Here is a 21813-nt window from a genome sequence, read left to right as displayed (position 1 = left end):
GAGGAACTGTGTTCTCTGGAATGGGGAAGAGGTGGGGTGGTGATCATCCAACATCCTGAGCTCACTAATGCTCTTGTCGCTGAATGCAGTCAAATCCTCACAGCAATGCTGTTCCAAAATCCATCAGAAAACCTTCTTCCCTGGACAGTAGAGACAGTTACTGACTGAAACAATGTAAGTGAATTAAAGCTAACAGTGAACTGGTGTATTTTATTCATGTGGAAATTATGTAAATTATTTACTCTGCAAAAAATCCTGTCTTTTTAATTTAATGTCTGAATATCTAATAATTCTCATTTAAAGATGTTTGTAGTAATATTATAAGATTATTCAGGTTAATTCTAATTTATTTATTACATTTGTTTTAACATTATTTAATTTAATTAAGTGTAATTCAAGAAATAACAGATAATTCAGCTACTTGTCAAATATAATGCCGAAATTTCCGTAAGTAAATAAAATGTAACATTGATTTATTTATAATATTCTTAAAACTGAAAAAATAAATCTGATATTTAGCCCAGATGAGGATTTCACTTGTCAAAATATTCAGGTTGCAAGCTATTCAGGAGCAATCCCTGCAGCACTACACCAAAAGAACTACCACTGATATGTGCAGCCATATTGCTTGGTTACTAATCAATAGCCAAATCTATAGAGTTATTGATCTTATGCCTGTAATGGGGACCGTTGTTGTGAAAAGGGCAGTCAGTATTGGCTGACATGGACAATGCTATTTGGTTTAACTTGCGATGCCACATTTAACATGAAGGCATGTCATGTGAATGGCTCTGGACATTACCCATTAATATCTCCAATCATTAACCCTAAATAGAGGCGTGAGTCATGAGCCATAGCCTTCATTACCAGGCTCGTGCGTGCATATGTGAGGGAGAGAGGGAGAGCGAGAGAGAGATTATGTGTATGCCAGTTTGCATGTGTCTGTGTGAATGAGCGTGAGTGCATTTGTGAGTGTGCAAGCCACCTTACCTGCAGCCTGAGGGAAACCGACAGCAGGAGCGAAACCAGCCGCTCCAGCATATGGAGAAGAGATGATTCCAGGAGCGCCTGCACACACATCCACCCACCCACCCACACCCACACACACACACACACACACACACACACACAGTTACTAACAGCAATCAGATTTCCACCCAAGTGTACAAGAGGGTCAAGTATGGCTGTCAAAGTGACCACTTATCAAACTGGTCATTTGGCAGAAGCTAGGAGATAGGAACAGACAGGAGCCTCCTAAAGTGTTTTTGCTTTGTTTATTTGTTATTTAGGTTTAAGATAAAACTTAATAAAAACATTTTATTAATACTTTTACTCAATAGCATATCAGTGTGCAAAATCTCATATCTCCAAAAAAGTAAATGTCCAGTAGAAGCAAAAAACTTTCAGTGGAAGTCAATGTAAAAATATATTCATTTTGGAGCATTTCTATAGGTCCATTTATCATGGAAACCTTTGGAAACAATGTAAAGAACTGTACAGCCATATTCAAATGTCTAATGGAATATATACACATATAAACACACTATATGGACAAAAGTATTGGGACATTGGCTCAGTCATCGCTTTTTCCTAAATTGAGGGTATAAGAATTGATCCTGCTTTTGTTTGGAGTAAATGTCCCCACTGTCCAGGGAAGGTCACTAGATCTACTAGATTTTGGAGCATTGCTGTGAGGATTTGATAGCATTCAGCAACAAAAGTGTTAATGATGTCAAGATGTTAGGCTTGGACATTTACCACCCCACCTCTTCCCCATCTCCCAATTCCTCCCAAAAGTATTGGATGGAGCACGGTCATTGCAGAGAACACAGTTCTTGGCATTAGGCAGGCGTGTAGGGCACTGACAGTGCTTCTCTACAGGGGCTAGACAAGTTGTGTGTGTGTGTGAGGGCAGCTTAAAGCATTTATTAGAAGTGTTGTCCACAAACTTTTAGACATGCAGTGCGTACATATACACCCACAGCAACATATTCCACTAGTGTTCCCATCATTTTGCACAAAGACCGTATATGTACAGTCGCTCCAGCATATGTAAAATGATGGTAGTGGTATAAATAAATGTGGAGGGTGTGCGAGTATTCACGGGTGGTGTTGGTTTCACAAAATATTAATCTAACACTATTTATATAAAGATTTTGGAGGTTTCTGGACTGCCAGAGGGCCGAGCACTAACAGCGAAAGCAGTCTGACGACCCAAAGTTCTGCCCTCCACAGGAAATGAGAAAGCCTAGACCTAAATAAGCAAAGCTCCCGCTCACGCCAAACATATCAGGCATAGCAAAGAGCAGCAGATTTGGGGGAAGTGTGGAGCATCTCAGCAGGCATCTCAGCCAGCCTGATTACACAGCACACATACAGACACACACACATACTGCACCCACAATTACAGACCAACACTGGCATCCACTTCTTACGCCTAGTCACCGCTGCCAGTTTTACCAACTGCATTCAACACTGATGTTGACTTTTAACACTGAGGTACCCTTGCAGTTATTTTCTGAACAATAGGCTGAAGAGAAAATGACACCAGTGGTGGGCAGTATGGTCTACATATCACTTAGACACTTTCACAATCCATGCTACAAGCCTTGTTGATGCAGACACAGCTCACCAACAATGCCACATTCAAAACATGCTATCAAAGCCTACAACTACCACTACGGAGAACAATGACTGTTTTTATATTCAGTGTTTCATCACAGCCAATTAAACCAGACCAGATCATTCTCTACTGCAGTGGTCAACCAAACCCTGGTCCGGGAGGACCCTTCCCATTTCAGTACGCTACACAGACAGACTTATTGGGACGCCTGTGCATTAACTGTCTCTTCCTAAATCAAGGGTGTATATATATATATATATAAAGTTCATCCTTTATCCTTGTTGGAGTAACTCTGCAGTTCAGGGAAGACAGAGTGCACTGCTGTGAGGATTTGATTGCATTCAGCAACAGGAGCGCTGTCAGGCATTTAAATGATCATCACCTCACCTAATTCCTAAGTCATCCCAAACTTATTGGATGGAGCACCATCCATTATTCCAGAGAACACAGTTCTTCCACTGCTCCACATCTCCCTCTAACCCACGCCTAGACAAGCTGTGTCAGCAATAGGTGAAACTTAAAGTATCTGAAGGCCTTCATTAGAAGCGGGCGTCCACAAACATTCGGACACAGTGTATCTTCAACTCAGGTAAGGCTTGTTAATTAGCTGTTTAGCTGGACCAGGTGTGTTGGAGGGAGGGTAAACCCATGTGCAGGGGGGCTTCTTGTAGATGGATCGTCGTATCATCATCATTTTGGGTGGGAGAAAGGTAAACACCAAAATGTCCAGGGGGGCAGGGGGTCTTCCAGGACCAGGGTTGGTCAGGATATTGCAATCTCCCGACAATATCTTGTAGCTGGATCTTCATATTTTTTCAAGCCTGGGTTGGACCATGGAGTCCACCAGTCCCCAGGAACAGCTTATGCTGCAAGATCCCCCAAGGTCCCTAGAAGCCAGATGCCCCTGGGCACTGGCCTGGTCAGTAATCTATTCCTGAGCTGGTTCTTCTCATAAAACGCCCAAAATAGGACCAGCTTCAGTTTGGGTATTTGTTCATGGATTTGGTGGAGGATCCGTTGATTTGTTTTCTGCGCTGTCTCTCAAAGGTCTTGGCCAGCTCCAGCTTTCAAAAGCGTCAATAAGTTTTTCTTTCCTGCTTTTCTTATGGTCCAGCTTTCCCGCCCACACAGACCTACAGAGAGGACCAGAGCCCGGACTATTCTAATCTTCGGATCTGTGTTGCATGAAGATCTTTTCAAGCTCCTTCAGCCTTGCTCTCCTGAGTGGCAATCTGGGTTGTAGTTCCTGGCTGCTGGATTCCTTGTTCTTAAAAATAGATCCAAGCAGCCGAAAGGGTCACCATTAGGCTCATTTATTCTCCTGTTACACAATAGGAAACATTAATACGTCCATTTCAAACGATGTAACCGTCATTGCCCACATACTTCTATGTATCCTTCATGGGTAGACTTTCTGGTTTCTGGTTGCGATGAATGTACTGACAACAAAAAAGAGGAAGGCTCTATCCGTATCTGTATTTAACATTGAGCCTTAAGATATTTGATGATTTTAACCTTCGTTTTCTACAGATTTAGTGTTCTTTAAAGGGACCCTAGAATGTCAAACTGTATGTTAAATAATAAGCTCAGTACATGGATCTGACAAACCATGAACCTTAAACACTGCTGTTCCACCTTCAAAAGAAAATCTGGCATAATTATGACTGGAAGAGCTGGATAACAGGCCAATTTCAAAACCCCAAAATTGTTACATCACAGTCTTGACTCGTTATATTGAAACACCAAAATGTACATAAACCCCGCCCACGTCTTACAGCTCCAGTCAAATTACTTCATAAGCATGACTTCAGAAGTACATGGTGTTGTTGATACTGAAGGGCAGATAATCACCTCACCTAATCAGACTCTGCTAGTTATGGGAATATGGGCCGCTACACTAACCAGGCCTCGTGACCATGGCTTTGCCGGTGCCAGTGTGGAAGTAAAGAGGAGCTCAAAGTCAGCAGAGTAAAAGCCTTTGGTAGCAAACTGGGATCTGAGCTAGGCTAAAATTTAATGCTAGTCGACTCTAGCATGTGACATTTCTTCAGCGTCCGCTCCCTTGAAAAAATAAACAGGACTGCCTTAGCTGAACCCAACTGGGGCTAAACACACATCAAAACGGAAAGCACTGTTTTTTGGGTTTTATTTTTTTACTAGTAAGACTCGAGAAAGCCAAACCTGGGGAAGCAAGTGTGGGCTAGGTTAAAAAAGGCAAAGCTAACCAGGCTACAATCTCTTTAGCTTACTAACTGCACACGGCGCTGAGAGGACATAAGGAGAGGACAGCAGCGCTATCTGTAAGACTCTGGAATAATTGCAGTTACAGTGTTATAACTATGTTAAAATATGTGGGAACTGTGAGGCGTTGCTGGTGCTGTAAACCAGCCAATCAGAGAAATGTTTTTTTTTCCCCCCATGAAACTTTCATAAAAGGAAAATCTGTATTTCTGAGCCAATATAACAGGGTGGTAAACAGGCTTGTTAAACTGCATCAGAGCAATCTTTGCCTCAACCAAGGTCACACGCTTACTATTTCTACATTAAATAACAACAACAATACTCAAGAAACGCTGAGTATTGGTGTGGTTGGTGTGGCACAACAGATAAAACCACTAGTTGCCTGTGAACTATTACACCATGTGGGAGACCAGGGTTCGATTCCCAGTCTGTAGGGTTCGATTCCCAGACCGTATGCTGCGCCACACCAATAAGAGTCCCTGGGCAAGACTCCTAACACTACATTGGCCCACCTCTTGTAAGTCGCTCTGGATAAGAGCGTCAGCTAAATGCTGTAAATGTAAATGTAAAATGCTTTCTACGGCAACTTTAAGAGCTGGGAACATCACAATAACCTCATATTATGCCATAATTTATGATAAACTCATATCATCTGTCTCCCAGCCCTGAAACAAACCATACAGTTTGTATGGAAGAGCTGATCTTCTCACTGAACTAAAAAAATGACAACAAACAGCATTCTACAGTCTACTATGCAGAAATACATGCTAATCCTAGCTTTGCTGCATTAGGATATAGCGTTTACAGCACATCGTAGTGAACAACATGGTGGAGAACGCTGTGAAGAACGTGGTGGAGAACCCAGCGGCCGGACCAGGCTGGAGGAAATGGCGCCTATAATAAAAAACCACCATCTTAACACCTTTTACTGCGTTTGCTGGAGTCTGGCAGTCGGACGTCACACACAGCCGCCGACGCTCCTGACTGCACTGCACACAGGGCCGATTCGTCAGCCCAGATTTACAAGCCAACACACACTCAAACACACACACACACACACACAGCTTATCAGTAGCCGCAGTGCCTTTCCCTCTAGACAGCAGTCATGATTTACAGGGCCTTGGACAACAAGATGGGTGAATGGGCTGGCCGAGGCATCTACAATAAAACACACACACACACACACACACCAAAATGCACACACAATAAATCTAGGCCTTAGAAGCTGTTGTCCAGCACACTCACAACATACTGTGTTTGAATGTGTACATTTACGTGTGTTTGAGAAAGATAAGGCCCAGTCGCTGCTCTGTGATAGTATATGTGTATGTGTGTGTGTGTGTGTGGGTGGGGGTGTGTGTGAGTGTAACAAACTGATTACATTCAAATCAAAGACACTGACACACAGATTTGGCATTAAGAAGGAACATTTCTATCGCTGCCACATGGAGGTGGAACCCGAACGCTACTCTAATCTGGGGGTGGGCGACGCAAACTCAAACGAAGATCACTACATTTTTCGCTGCTTACAATTACTGATATCACCATAATCATCAACCATAACCATCAACAACACAACAGCAGATACTCAAGAACATAGAGCGGTGGAAGAATGGTGTTCTCTGTAACGATGGACGGTGAACATCCTGACCTCACTAACGCTCTTGTTGCTGAATACAATCAAATCCTCACATCATTGCTCCTCCAAAATCTAGCAGGAAGGCTTCTTCCAGTAGAGACAGTAGAGATAGTTACTCCAACAGAAGCAGATCAACTCTTATTAATACCCTTGATTTCAGAAGAAACAATAATTGAGCATTGAGAATGAGTGTCCCAATACTTTTGCCCAGATGGTGTATTTTTAAAAGATTTGATTTTCACTGGAACGACTTTGAGAGAAGTAATTTCACCTCATTCATGTCTTTTTAATCATGTCTTTTTAAGACTAAGGCCAGGACTTCTGTTATGAGGATGTTTTTAAGTAGTAATACATGTGGAGATGTCCTAACTTTTCCCTCGCTGCATTTTTATTAATTACTAACTAAATTAAATGCAATTAAAAAAGACATTTCTACAGTTTTATTGGTTTAGCTATATTTATAGGGGAGAGCACTAACGAGTGGGTGGGGTAATTGGCTATCTTAAATGGGAGGAAAATCCCAGCATGCTAGTATTCGCTTTAATTCCAGTATGAATCTAATACTGAAGCCTAAACTCAGACGCAAGGCTTTTAAAATAGCATTTTGTTCATGTTCAGATCTGCATTCTAATGATGAGAAACTGTGTGATTGTGGAGTGCTGTGAGCGCGTCCCCATGAAACAGTGGAAAAATAAATGTAACTTGTTAAACTGGCTGGAGGGGATTTCTTTTTTTTGCCAGTTCAGGGCCGGCATGACCTGTGCTCAGGAAAAGCGCAAGAATATTACAAAACCAGCCGTAGAACCGGCACTTCTGAGTGTCTGTAATAGAAAGGTCCTGGCATGGTCTCCCTCATGTATACATGCGAGAGAGGGCGCGATTGAGCGAAAGTGAGCGAGAGCGAGGAAGAGAAACAGAAAGTGAACGGGCAGGCAAGTGTGCTTGTTTGCTAATCATAGCAAATATAATCATACAGCACTGAAATATCCTGTGTCCACTCAACACAGGATGTGAACATGGCGTTCCAGCTGAACACTTCATATGTAATTATGTATCTGTGTGTTCGTGTACAAGAGTGGGAACGGGTTAGAGAACGTACATAGAGAAAGAAGGAGCCTGTGTGTTTATTATGTGTATTTTTATATAAGCCTATTTATTAAGGGTGAGTGAGTAACATTAACACCACAAACACTGATTATCTTCATCTTCAGTGGCATCAGTAAAGGGCTGGGATCTCCATATTCGGCAGCAAGTGAGCAGTCGGTTCCTGACGGCGATGTGGTAAAAGCAGGACAGATGGGCAAGCGTAAGAACCTGAGACACTGGCAAAGAGTCAGACTACGATGGCTAGAGGACTGGGTCGGAAAACCAAAAACATCAGCTTCTTGCCATAACTTGAAAACTAAAGTTGCTCTTAGTATCATTTTAAAATGTCTTGATAAACAGGCCAACAGAAATGGGCCAAAATTACCCAGAAAGCAATCTTGCCTCAATGACTTCCTCTACGAGTGTTTTTTGCTTCTCCCGTAAAGTTAGTGTTTCAGAAATAACTGGTTTTATTCAGTAGTGATGTGTGTGTGTGTGTGTGTGTGATGGCAAAATATCATGGTGCATGTGTATATGCACGTGTGTTACCGAATGCAGCAGTCATGCCTGGGTCCAGTGTGGGCTGGCCGTCTCCCGAGGGCAGGTCTAGCCGGGTGAAGTCTCGGCTCTTGTCGTTGTTGTATTTCACATTCAGGCTGGTCAGTTTGGAGAATTCGATACGCAGAGTACAGCAGGCATTGTAGATGTTCTGACCATCCAAAGTCTGATACAGAAAAGACACAAATCACAGGGGTCACTCTGACCTTCACGTTACAAAAGAAGAACACAACAACAGCAGAGGAGCCCTGTTTTCTGGCCATTAGTGCGGACAGCACCCGGTAACCACTGAAGTCCTCCTATAGCAGTACTAGAAGTTCTCAGCTGGGGCTGGGTAGGGTTTTTTTAAGGGAATTTGGGGCGATCAATTTTTGGGGGCGTTACCTTTATCCTGTAACCCTTCCCCTGTCACACTTCAAAGCCAAGTGTATCATATTTGATACATACACTCATCAGCCATAACATTAACATGCAAAAAACACTGATTATCTTCATCCACAGCGGCATCTGTCAGGGTGTTACAAGCAGGAAAAATGAGCAAGAACCAAATTGTGGGTCAGAACATCTCCAAAACATCAGGCAGGTCATGTGGGGTTTTTCTTTTTTGGTATATAGTAATTAGTATCTACCAAAAGTTGTTCAAGGGAGGAAAGCCTGAGTTATGGGTGTCCAAGGTTCATTGATGTGATTAATGCAGGATTTACAGGACTTGCTTGTAAGGATCTGCTGTTAATGTCTTGGTCCTGTGGAGTCCATTTCTCGGTTTGGCAGCACATGGGGGACGAACTTACTATAGGACTGCTACTAATGGTACTAATGTAATGGCTGATCTGCGTATTCGAGTTTTTAAGACCTCTGCAACATCGGTGTGTTTAATTAAACATGGAATTCACCTGAATAATGATGAAATGATTTAAATAAATGACTATTTATGATATAAATGAGACATGAATGAGTTTTCTGCCCCCGATGGATCATTTGTGCACTGCAGGCACCAGAAAAATACATACAAATTTATTTTGTTTTATTTTAAAGGCTAACATTTTCAGGCTGTATCAAACCTGCGACATAAAAGTCCTGTATTTCCTATATGTGTGTTATTTAATTATTTGACACACACACACACACACACACACACACAAAGTCACACATTCAAGGCTTCACATTTCCAACTACAACAGAAGTCATTATGGCAAGACAAACGACTTTCCCCGCTCAGTTTTTCCTCCTGATCCCCATTTAGGCGCGGCCTGCGTTGTGTACGGGAATGAAATATGACCCAATAATTACTGCCCACAGCGAGCCACTTCACTGCAAGATGGAAGAAACCCAGGCCCATATTTATCACAATGAACGCTGCCTCCTGCTCCGACCTGACGACCCCCCCTGGATGGCTTAATAGTGGGAGTGGGCTATGGATTGGCAGGGGTAGGGATGGGAGGGCACAACTTGCCACAAGGGGCCTGTTCATTAGAATAAACCCTGATGACAAACTGTTGAAAAACCTAATCCGGAGAGCGCAAACGGAGCGGCACTGGATTCACACGCGGCTAAGACCCAGAAAACAACAAAAAAAAAAGAGGGGAAGGAAATGAATCAGGTGGATTTTCTGTTTTGTAAGGAGAGGAGTGAAAGTTGCTCCTCCTCCTGCTGCTAGCTTTTTGTTTCCACCAAGACACGGAGAACACAGCGAGGGAGATTGTTTTTCTGTTCTCCTGTCTCTCCCCAGTAATTTAGGGAAGGAGGATTTGGGAGAGAGAGCCCCACCTCCTACTCCAACACTAACAAATGCTTCCTTTGTGAAGGGAGGCGATGCAACATGGCAGCAGCACAATAGATAACACCCGCGGACCAGGGGAGTAATTACTCGCTGGCTTTTTTTCCCTCTCGCAGCTTCAATGGCGTTCATTAGATATCCTCAGCAGTGACAAATTAATCACAGGGAGGGTGGAGGGGGGGGGAGGCTGGGTGCGTGATTTGTGCAGGCTGTTTTTTAAAGTCAGGAAAGGGGAAGAAACGGACATCGCCACTGACAAAATTTCCTCCCTGAAAAACAATGGCTCGCCCTACGAGCTCTGAGACGGAAGATAAGGGGCGCTCCGAAAGTGGCACCTCCGACAGGAGTGTTATGGAAGAGCGGGTGTTAATCAGGTCTGCAATGATTAACCAATAAAGCTGGTTTGCAGTCAATGACACCAATTACTTAAAAAATAAGCTGCTATTATCTAAATATGGACAAAAGTATTGGGACACCTGCTTATTTATTGGTCATTCCAAAATTGAGGGAATTAAAAATGAATTTGTTGGAGTAACTGTCTCTACTGTCCAGGGAAGAAGGCTTTCTACGAGATTTTCAAGCACTGATGTGAGGATTTGACTGCAATCAGCAAGAAGAGTGTGAGTGAGGTCAGGATGTTGGATGATCCCCACCCCAATTCCTAAAAGTATCAGTTAGAGCACCATCCAGAGAACACAGCTCAATGCTGGGGGGCTTTATAGACCTCTAGTCCACGCGGTTATTAGACATGGTGCCAACAGGTTCATGTTTATCTGCTCCAGAGAGTCCTAATCTATTGGCAGTACTTCTCTACAGGGACTAGAAGCTGTGAATGTGTGCATTTGCACATTTGTGTCAGCAGTGAATAAAAGTAGCTGAATGCATTTGTTAGAAAGGAGTATCCTCAAACATTTGGACTTAGCGTAATGTTCGTAAGATACTTCTGTACATTCTGACAGATTGCAATACACTACAGGAACTGGAGGGGGCGCTATGGCTTATACTGTTTTACGCAAATAATAGTAAACAAATTCACTATAATGGTTCATTAGACCTGAAAGCCATAGGATACATATATACTACAGCACAGCAATTTCCTCCCCATATGGAAACTTAATATATTATCAAATATATAAGTTTTTAAGTGTTATGTATTTATTTATTTTAAATATATTGAATAAAATATATTAATTGGCTAATTTCACATATGCAAAATAAAATTGTTATTCTTTATATACAAATATATTAACTCATTTATTAGCCTTTTTATACACTGCAAAAAATAGATACTTTAACATTTATATATTTTTTCTATACAGGTATACGGAGGCTGCATACACAGTCAGTCTAGAGGCTGCATTACCATCCATACAGCTGTACAACAGACACGTGCTAGCCAGCATGCTAACTGCTAAGTTAGCTCCTCAGGTGAGCGCAGCTGAACTTCACTGCACCCAAGGACCCCCCATCCCCCCAGGCACGGCAGTGTGCTTCCCTATACCGTCGCAAGTGTATCATTATCTAAGATAATTACTTTCACTTTCACTCACAGTTTTACTATTTCTGGTGGCTGTGTGTTAGCCAGCCTGCTAATTAGTGCGTTAGCTAGCTCTTCAGCTAAGCAAAGCTCCACATCAGCTCTACTCTTATTTTGCTACGACTGAATATCCAGCACGGTGCTCTCGCGCATGTGTGTGTAAGTCAAATTTCACAATGGTTGCGAACTGCAGACTCTAGACTTACGGCCTATGAACCATCACCCATGGTCACTCACACTCACACACACAAATATCGTCAACGCAATCAAAGTTCAGATCAGACAACAAAAAAAAGCAAAAAAAAAAAAAAAAACTCGCTTTTTTTAACGTCCTCTAACATGATGATAGCTGTACTGTCTGATGATGCTCTGATTAAAGGCAGGGTCCAGACAGACAGCAGTGGGGTATGGGCACAACTAAGGAATGACCACAACTGGATGCAGCACATCAACCCACAGATAGCCTCTAGCAAATGTCCAGATGTTTCCAGGTCAGCCATCTTCCCATCTTGACTTAACTACAGTACCACTATTATCAGTCAAATGCTACGTGACAAGAAAATAAGAGGAGGAGAATGTGACTCTAAACCCAGGACTGACCACTTTGGCGTGATGTGCGTTCATGGGATCTGCATATTGAAGCAAGGCCTGAAACTGGTTATTCTTGGTGAAGGTAATGATCTTCAGGACTGTTCCGAACTTGGAGAAGATCTGGAGTTGGGTGAAAGAGGGACAAAAGGTTCATGTAAGGTAAGTTTATGTATAAAGACACCGGTCCTCTGCATATAGGCATGGTTTATTTTCTGAGAGGGGGTCATATTTTTAAAACGGTTATATGGAATAACACAGCTGGACCAGGAGCAAGTCTAGAAATATGTTCAATATTTTTATAATATTCTTACAATAATCTGAAAATGAGGAATACTATTACATTACTGACTACATACATCATCACTGTCATGCAAAAACCTTGTATCTCTATTTTTGCCAGAATGTGAATCTGGCAGTTGTTCTTTACATTGTATCAGAATTTCATGATGAATGGATCAATAGATATGATCCAAAATTACCTGGAATAACATCTTTTTTTCTCTCTCTCTTTCTCACACACACACACACACACACACACACACACACACACACACAACGTACTAAATACTAAACTAAATATACACACATTGCATTGTGATTCTCTTAAGAATGATTCTACATTTTAATTTATACTTTTTATACAATTATTTACATAAATAAATAATTGTAAATATTATTTTACAGCATTTCAGCATTCTTTATGAAATTCTGAAGGTAAAGAACAACTGCCAGCTTACACATTATGGCAAATTTCTACTTGTAAAGACAAGCAAATATGAGGAAAAACATGAAAATGCCTAAATGTAGACTTTAACCATCCACTTATATCAAAATCAATTTATTTTAGAACTGCATCTTGCAGAAATTGAGACTGAACCATAATGTGTCCCAAAGTTAATTTTCATAATTTCCTCCTCAGTTCATAAACTCCTTCATAAATTCATGTCCCCACCCTCAGGGACAACCGATCCACAGCACATGGTAACAGACAATCTACTTCAGAAGAGGACGAGATTCTGGGAAACACAGTCCTACCTGGTGAAGCACTTCCAGAGAAACAGGGTAGAAGAGATTTTCCACAATAATGCGCAGTACAGGACTCTGCCCAGGCATCATGCTGCTGTCGCTGGCCGACGCCGAGTGCGTCATGTTCCCAGAATGCACTGCGTTCACAGCCTGCAGGGCTGCCTGTGTTCTCTGTGGGACATTTCACTACACTGTAATTTTTAGCAGATTTCCTGAAGCTTCACGTTCACTCTCTTTTTCTCACACACACAAACATTTCACACCACGCATTTTCCCTGAGGCACAACTGGTGCCGAGAGCAGCACTGCTTTAACAGTGTTGCCTGGAAAAATGAGGATGGCACAGGTATGAAAAAGTAAATACATCAATAAATGAGGATCTGTCAGGCCCAGGATCTGGCTATTTACTAAATCATGCATTACCTTCACGCCATCATCAGACTAATCATTGTTTTTAAGCGGGTAAGTGAGGGGAATCCAGTGTGAAGGTGCCGCAGGATGAATTCTTTGAGTATTTTAAGTTATTTCATATGTATAAATAGCAAGTTTGTAACTTTGTTTGGGACAAAAACGCTCGGATTTAGTTGTGCAAGCCTATTTACCACCCTGTTACTTTGGCTTCGAATGAAACATGCAGATTCTCCTTCTACAGAGGGCTTTAAAAAACCCTGATCTGCTCCTATAATATGCTTTTATTGGCTGATTTATGGCCCCGACGACGACTCACAGAACACCCTTATTACTGCGCAGGCTTAACACGGTTCCCAAAAGCACTGTAATTATTTCCGAGTCTTGGCGGATGGTGCTGCTGTCCCTTTCGTTGCGAGGTCTCAGAGCAATGCTATTGCTGTTTGCAAGCTGAGGAGATTGTACACAGCTTGCTTTTAATCTTGCTCTTACTTGCTTCCCCGGGTTTGACTTTCTCAGGTCTTACCCGTAAATAAATAAGCTCCCCTTCTGATGTGTGTTTAGCTATAGTTTGGTGTAGCGGAGGGAGTCCAGTTTTCGAGGGAGTGGACCTTGGAGAAAAAGCTAGCGTCAGATTTAGCCTAGCTTGGCTCCCAATTTGCTCTCCTAAGCTTTTGCCTCGTCACTTTCCGAGAACATTGGCAAAGGACATGCCACGGACATGAGATCTGGTTGTCGTAGCAACCCATATTGCCATAAGTAGCATGGAGGGTGATGAACTGCCCTCCAGCATCAACAACGGCATCGCATTTTACAGTTTCACCAGCTATGGCTAGGGCTTTCACTAGTGGGCGGGGTTTATGTTATGTTAAGTTAAGGGGTTCTGGAATTGACCCGTTTCCGAGGTTTACTGAGGTTCACGGTTTGTCACTTCCATGCAAAATACAGTTTTTCATTCTAGGGCACCTTTAAATGGTAATAGTGACAGCTACGCTCTCTACACTGGAGAAGAAAGCAGCCGCGAATCAGCAGCAGCAGGACAACACGCTCAGTCAACCGAAACCCATTGTTCATGGGTCACACATAGATTTATGCAAATGTAGTCAGCATCGTGTCGGCCAATCAGACTGCCTAATTGAAGAGGTTCGGTGTAACCATAGTTACTTGAAGATCTCGTTACCATGGAGGCCATCTGCAGAGGTTAAAGGTAAAGCCTGAGTATGCCTGCCTATGTGTCCTCACTCACCCCTTGGTTGGGCAGGTTGTCGGTCTTCAGCTCGCGGTGATTAGAATACTGGATGTAGACGGGCTGGTTGCGGACGTGGGGTGTGGCAGTGGTGTAGTAGTTTACCATGGTGATGGCTGCTTCTTCAGAAGCCATTTCTATGAAAGCCTGAAGCGAAGAGAGGAGACAAAAAAAGCCATCATCAGTATACGTTAAGGATCAAGACAGACCCCTCAGAGAAGCCGGAGACACGTCTCACAGTTCAGGATGAACGGACCAATAGAAACGCTCCAATGTCAGTTTACCTCAGGGGTGGGAAAATACTTCTCCAATGAAAGACTCAAATCAATCAAATCTAATCAAAGTTTTGTGTCAGATGCAAGATCAAACACAGTACAACTAGCAGTGGAATGCTTTGATGTCTGCTTATCAAAGCAAATCAAGATAAAACACAGGATGGATACAAATATGAGTGAAAATAAATTGAATTAAAAATATAAAATAAGATTAAACTAAACTTACACAAAATCTATAAACAGAAACATTTAAGACACATTTAAATACCAACTTTTGCATTATTATATTTATGACATTTTATTTCAGTGCCAAATATTTACAAACATTATATCATCACTGTCACATAAATTCTTCAATTTGTCAACTTAAAAAAAAAAAAGAAAAAGAAAAAAGAAAAGACAAAAAACGTCTTTCAATGGAAGAAAAAAGGTAAAAGTATTTTGGAGCATTTCTATTGGTCCATGAAGAACAATTACCAGATTCAGAAGTGTGTGTGTGACGATACCATAATTCAAAATTCAACCAATTTTTTGAATATATATTTTTATTGTTAACTTTCAACAGAACTCAGTGTTAAACGATTTTATTCTATTTCGAATAAACGAATTTCTATTTAGTAGTGTCTAAGATAAGGTGTGTTTTGGATCCTAGTCTATACAAACTAGCTAAGGGTATTTTCTTACTAAACAGTGAAGCACTTTTGTAAGTCGCTCTGGAGAAGAGTGTCTGCTAATCGTCTTCAATGTCCATTTATCATGAAATTCTGACATGATGGAGCAGTAAAGCACATCTGCCAGAGTCACATTATGTCAAAAAAAAGTGAAACATACAAGGTTTTTCAGTCACAGTGACAATAACAGATATATGCACTATATTGACAAAAGTATTGGGACATTCATTGCTCATTCATTGTTTCATTTAAAATGTAGGGTATGAAGAGAGTCTATCCTGCTTTAGTTGGAGTAACTGTCTCTAGTGTCCAGAGAAGGGTTTCTATTGGATTTTGCAGGGGCATTGTTTTGAGGATTTGATTGCATTCAGCGACAAGAGCATTAGTGAGGTCAGGATGTTGATCCTTCTTAACTTATCTTAAAAGTACTGGATGGAGCACCAACCATCATTCCAGAGAACACAGTTCAATGCTGGGGGGCTTCATACCCCTCTAGCTCACAGCTGGCATTAGGCATGGTGCCAATAGGTTTATGTTTATCTACTATCGGCAATACTTCTCAACATTAGAAGGGGTGCCCTTGTGCATACCAGTGCAGGCCTACAAGCTAATTACTAGTAATGTGTATCTGTAAAGCAGAAGTAAAAATCTAGATGGAGGCTCAAAACATTTGTTTGGCAATTTGAAACAGCCAGGTGGTCTTCACACTATGTCCACATTTCACTATGTCCACATATCCCTCCCAAACTTTTGAATGTGACAGCATACACTGAAGCGCATCTCTACAACAAACAACAGCGACACTAAACAGAGATAAATCTGTCTCCGCACCGAACCTGAAAGGTCAGAATTTCATCTCTGCAAATAAAAGAGCATCATCTGAACACAGCGAGGGGGGGTTTGGATTTGCCCATCACAGTAAAATCTCTCAGAACTCATCTCCACGCCCGCACAAAGGGGAATTATTCCAACTTGCTCAAGCAAGGTGTGAGAGAGTGATGGATGCAGAGGTCCACAATAAGCGGGCTCTTTTGAAGCCCAATCAAACCGTGGAGCATGACCAAATTTATGCATCAGCAGCAGCAATAAGGGAAAAACCTGTCCATCTTTTCAGGTCTAAATACGCCCGCTTCCATTTGAATATGAAGGGCCACTCCAGTTCTTGCCAGGCTTCTTATGAGGGTCTCTTTTTCTGAACACGCCTTGATGTGTTTCAAAGAATGCACACTTCACTCCCTTCCCTCTGGCATTGCTAATGAAGTGTAAATAGATGGTAGAACATTAAGCCCCCAAAAAGCTCATGTTTTCTCTGCTCTGCACTTTACTGTCTAATAATATATATATCTCCATCATACATATCTTCCATCTTCATCTCCAGAGCCCTTAGATAGTCTTTAGATATGCAAAATATGCAAAATAAATAAATAAATAAATAAATAAATAAATAAATAACAGCTTGTTGAGTTGAAGGAATCCCCCTCAGCCCCCTCAGACTGTAACTAACTGAACCACCGTCCTCAAAAACAGGGGAGCTAAAAGAGTAAAGACGCACTTATTTGGGAGCACCTTAAATGATCAGACTCCAACTCGGCTCATCGTGGACCTGCTCCAGGTGTCCTAATCATCTGTTTTTTCTTTTCTTTCTAAGTAATTTTAGAGCAGATTTAATCTTTCAAGGCACAAACAGCAAATCTGTGCACGACAACAAAAGGTTTGTACCACGGTCTGTGTGACTGAGGAGAGGCCTGCTGGACTGCTGCGGAAAGTGAGCATCCGGCACTCCAACTGCAGGCACATCTTACAGCAACTAGATCACCAACCAACACATCTTAAAGCAGCCGGCACCCAAACCGGCACATCTTACAGCAACTAGATCACCAACCAACACATCTTAAAGCAGCCGGCACCCAAACCGGCACATCTTACAGCAACTAGATCACCGACCAACACATCTTAAAGCAGCCGGCACCCAAACCGGCACATCTTACAGCAACTGGCACACCAACAAACATTTGAAAGCTTTTAACATACCAGCCAGTGCATATCTTAACAGATGTGTGCCACACAAAGCAGGCGGCACACCAACCGGCACATCTTAAAGCAGCCGGAACATCAACTGGCACATCTCACAGCAACTAGAAAACCAACCGGCACATCGAAAAGCAGCCGGCACACCAGCCAGCACATCTGAAAGCTTTTAACACACCAGCCAGTGCATATCTTAACAGATGTGTGCCAGACAAAGCAGGCAGCACACCAACTGGCACATCTTGCAGCAACTAGAACACCAACCAGCACATCTTAAAGCAGCTGGCACACCACCTGGCACATCAACTGGCACATCTTACAGCAACTAGAACACCAACCAGCACATCTTAAAGCAGCTGGCACACCACCTGGCACATCAACTGGCACATCTTACAGCAACTAGAACACCAACCAGCATATCTTAAAGCAGCTGGCACACCACCTGGCACATCAACTGGCACATCTTACAGCAACTAGAACACCAACCAGCACATCTTAAAGCAGCTGGCACACCAACTGGCACATCTTACAGCAAATAGAACACCAACCAGCACATCTTAAAGCAGCTGGCACACCACCTGGCACATCAACTGGCACATCTTACAGCAACTAGAACACCAACCAGCACATCTTAAAGCAGCTGGTACCCAAACGGGCACATCTTACAGCAACTAGCACACCACCTGGCACATCAACTGGCACATCTTACAGCAACTAGTACACCAACCAGCACATCTTAAAGCAGCTGGCACACCAACTGGTACATCTTACAGCAACTAAAACACCAACCAACACATCTTAAAGCAGCCGGTACCCAAACCGGCACGTCTTACAGCAACTAGCACACCACCTGGCACATCCTTAAGCAGCCGGCACACCAGCCAGCACATCTGAAAGCTTTCAACACACCAGCCAGTGCATATCTTAACATATGTGTGCCACACAAAGCAGGCGGCACCCCAACCGGCACATCTTACAGCAACTGGCACACCAACCGGCATTTCTAGTCCTTCTCGTCTTGTTTTAAGATGGAAACACTAGTCCTTTTATAAGGTGCAGCATTTACAGTCTAATTTAATTTAACATCATTTCAGGTGTTCAAAGCCTGTAAGATGCCATTTTGTCCCACAGTTGATAGTATTTAACTATATTCACAGATCATCTACAGTCTGTTCAAGTAAACATTTCTCAGATCTTCAGCTCATCCATAAAGTCTATTTAATCTAGAAAGCCGGCTACTGCACTAGGATGAACAGATGATGCTGGGATTTGTAGGGGTGCACCAACAAGAAGAAGAATAAAAAAAGGCATCTATAAAACCGAGAGAGGTCGGATTGGACATAAAGGAGAATCGACTGAGTGTATTTCATACTAATTGTGCATCTTTATCTCCTTGGCTCTTTTCTTTATGTTGTAGCTCCACTGTCTGAGGAGGATAGGAGGTAGAAGATAAGCTAACGTGTAAAGGTAGAGGAACAAATGACAACATGTCCTCAATCACTCACAGGTGTCAATTTCAATCAATATATCACTGGCTGGTGACTTGTTTAAATGCTAATACACTATTAAAACATCAGTGGAAACATCTACACCGCATTGGCATGTGTAGATCACATGCGCAGGTGTTGAGATCTTTCAGTCTACACAAAATTTCAACTCCTGTCCAGAATGTCCAGCTCCTTTTCAGCAGAGCTGTCCAGGCAGCTGGAACAAAATCCTGGGGAGGAATTTTTTACTGGCTAGTCCTGAATTCACCACCATAGCTTCGCCACCAACTGACCTTTCACTTGGGCCTGCCTTGATGAAATTCATTAGCTATGTTTACAGTCACACATTACCCCAAGTCTAAGAAACGGGACCAAATCACAGTGTTTACAAGACCTATATAAAAGGCTGGACCACTGATAACCTTGTTTACAGACTTCAGAACCATCTGATTATAATGTGAAACACCCCCTTCATCCCATCTTATAGTCCATACTGCTGGACTCCAATACTACCAATATCGGCCTGTATGGCGCTTTAACTGGGCTACGCTTAGGTTAACTAGGCCCTGAGTGGGACCAATTTCAAGGTGCAAGTAAATTAGTCAGCAGTCACTGACCACGGCCATCATTTCGCAGTACCATTCAATTACCTGCACTAACTGATCCCTCTGAGTGTAGTTAAAGAACTGATACACCACAGCATGGAGAACTGCAATCAATTTCCAGGTCTCAGGCTGGAGGATATAGAAGCAGGAAACTGGAAGGAAGCATCAACTGACTCCAGTCGATTCTAATTGAACCCTCCTTGATGAGATTCGCCAAGAGGAGACCCCCAACAGAACAAGAGCACATACCTGGTTTTTCCCTTTGAGCATCAACAAGTTGGTAACTTTTCCAAATGGGATTCCTAATGAGATGACCTCGGCCTCTGAGACCTCGATGGGAACTTTGCGCACGTGAAGGACGCGAGAGGGGCCGCAGGGGGATCGGTCTCCTTTGTACTTTTTACTCTCGTTGCCATTAGCTGCAAAAGAGAAAGAAAAACAGATAAGCTACGAACAGATTAAAACAGGAAAATGTCCAAATGTTTGTGGACACCTCTTCTAATGATTGCAGTTACAGATACTTTAAGTTGCACCCATTGCTGACACAGATCTGGAGAACCTATTGGCACCATACCTAATGCCAGGTGTGGGCTAGGGGGTATACCGCCCCCCAGCATTGAGCTGTGGAGCAGTGGAACAGTGTTCTGTGGAATGATGGACAGTGCTCCATCCAATACTTTTAAGAGGAGTTGAGGATGAGGTGGTGGGGTGATCATCAACATCCTGACCTTATTAATGCTCTTGTTGCTGAATGCAATAATATTCTCACAGAAATGCTAGACAGACAACCTTCTGACCCCTGGACAGTAGAGTTTTTTTTTTTTTAAAATACCCTTGATTTCAGAAGAAACAATGAGCAGGTGTCCCAATACTTTTGCCCATATTGTGTATTGTGTATGAACTTCCAAAAGGCCTATTTGGTCAGTGTAATTTGGAGTGTTTTGTCTTCAGTTCTACCAATGGAGTCCTAACAATTATTTCAAGGTTGAAATAAGCAAAAACTAAAATGACAAAAGAGGCTGAATTATGAATTTTAATATCATCAATGTCTCCCAAAAACTGTATCATCTTTTTTTGTTATCACTTTTCTAATAAATTTTATTCATGATGATGAATTAATTAAATAAATGAATTAAATGATTTTCCTCCATTTCCTCCCCCTTTTGGACCATCAATTACCCAACCCCCGTCACCAGTGAGGGCGGACTAGCAAGCGCCCCCTCAGACGTGTGCGCAGTCAAGCCGCTCAAGTTTTCCAAACTGCCGCTGATGCAACATTGCCGGGCAATCAACGCACCAGCCTGCAGATGCCAGTGACGGCCAGCACCACAACGAAGCGATGTGGGGAGATCGTGCCATCTACCCACCCTGGAGAGAGCCAGGCCGATTGTGCTCTCCCTGTTCTTCACTTTTTGACACCTGCCAGTGTTTATTTTACAGAATTGTATGATGAACAGACCAATAGAAAAGCTCCAAAATGACTTGGAGTAAAATCTTTTTACATTAACTTCCATTTAAAATATTTCAGATGGTGCTGATGTGACTTCTCTTCCAAGACTCTTGGAAGATCTGCCATCTCAATACTGTCTCAATCGGCTTAAGAGAAGATCTTACAGTGATTCGAACGTGTGACACTTCCACAGGATCAACCGTATTACATCAACACAGATGAAGTCAGAGCCAACAGCGCTAACGTAAATGATGCCACTTTCAAATCTATATATGTATAAAGCTAAAGAAAGACTCATGTAAACAGACAGAGGGAGGGGAAACACACCGGCACATGCCACACCCAGTGGGCAGCGTCCGCAATGCCCACCAAAACAATAAGACAAGCTTCTTACAGGATTATCAGGCTTATGTAGTCTGGCAGACTGCAAACGGTGCCCGCTGTGGGACGCTTGGCAAAGAACCATCTCTAGGGGCACATCACAGACCAGCGACAGGTTTTCTTCAGACAGAATGGCAGACAGACAGACAGACAGGCTGGCAGACACACACACACACACACACACA

General features: G+C 42.5%; 1 protein-coding gene across 3 annotated transcripts in view; it reads right to left on the bottom strand.

The window, feature by feature from the left end:
* Positions 1 to 21813, bottom strand: part of ptbp3 (polypyrimidine tract binding protein 3) — a 92931-nt gene that overhangs the window by 16391 nt on the left and 54727 nt on the right. For all 3 annotated transcript variants that reach the window (XM_072659340.1, XM_072659338.1, XM_072659339.1), the window contains exons 3-8: positions 20047 to 20216; positions 14732 to 14878; positions 13088 to 13249; positions 12062 to 12172; positions 8139 to 8313; positions 991 to 1068 (exon numbers count right to left, since the gene is read on the bottom strand). In XM_072659340.1, the coding sequence (XP_072515441.1) occupies positions 991 to 1068; positions 8139 to 8313; positions 12062 to 12172; positions 13088 to 13249; positions 14732 to 14878; positions 20047 to 20216 (843 nt within the window). The remainder of the gene's footprint in view (positions 1 to 990; positions 1069 to 8138; positions 8314 to 12061; positions 12173 to 13087; positions 13250 to 14731; positions 14879 to 20046; positions 20217 to 21813) is intronic.

This window comes from Salminus brasiliensis, chromosome 16 (genome assembly GCF_030463535.1).
Source record: "Salminus brasiliensis chromosome 16, fSalBra1.hap2, whole genome shotgun sequence".
NCBI classification, from domain to species: Eukaryota; Metazoa; Chordata; class Actinopteri; order Characiformes; family Bryconidae; genus Salminus; species Salminus brasiliensis.
The sequence above is the reverse complement of the archived record's forward strand: the minus strand, read 5'-3'. Positions and strand labels throughout refer to the sequence as shown.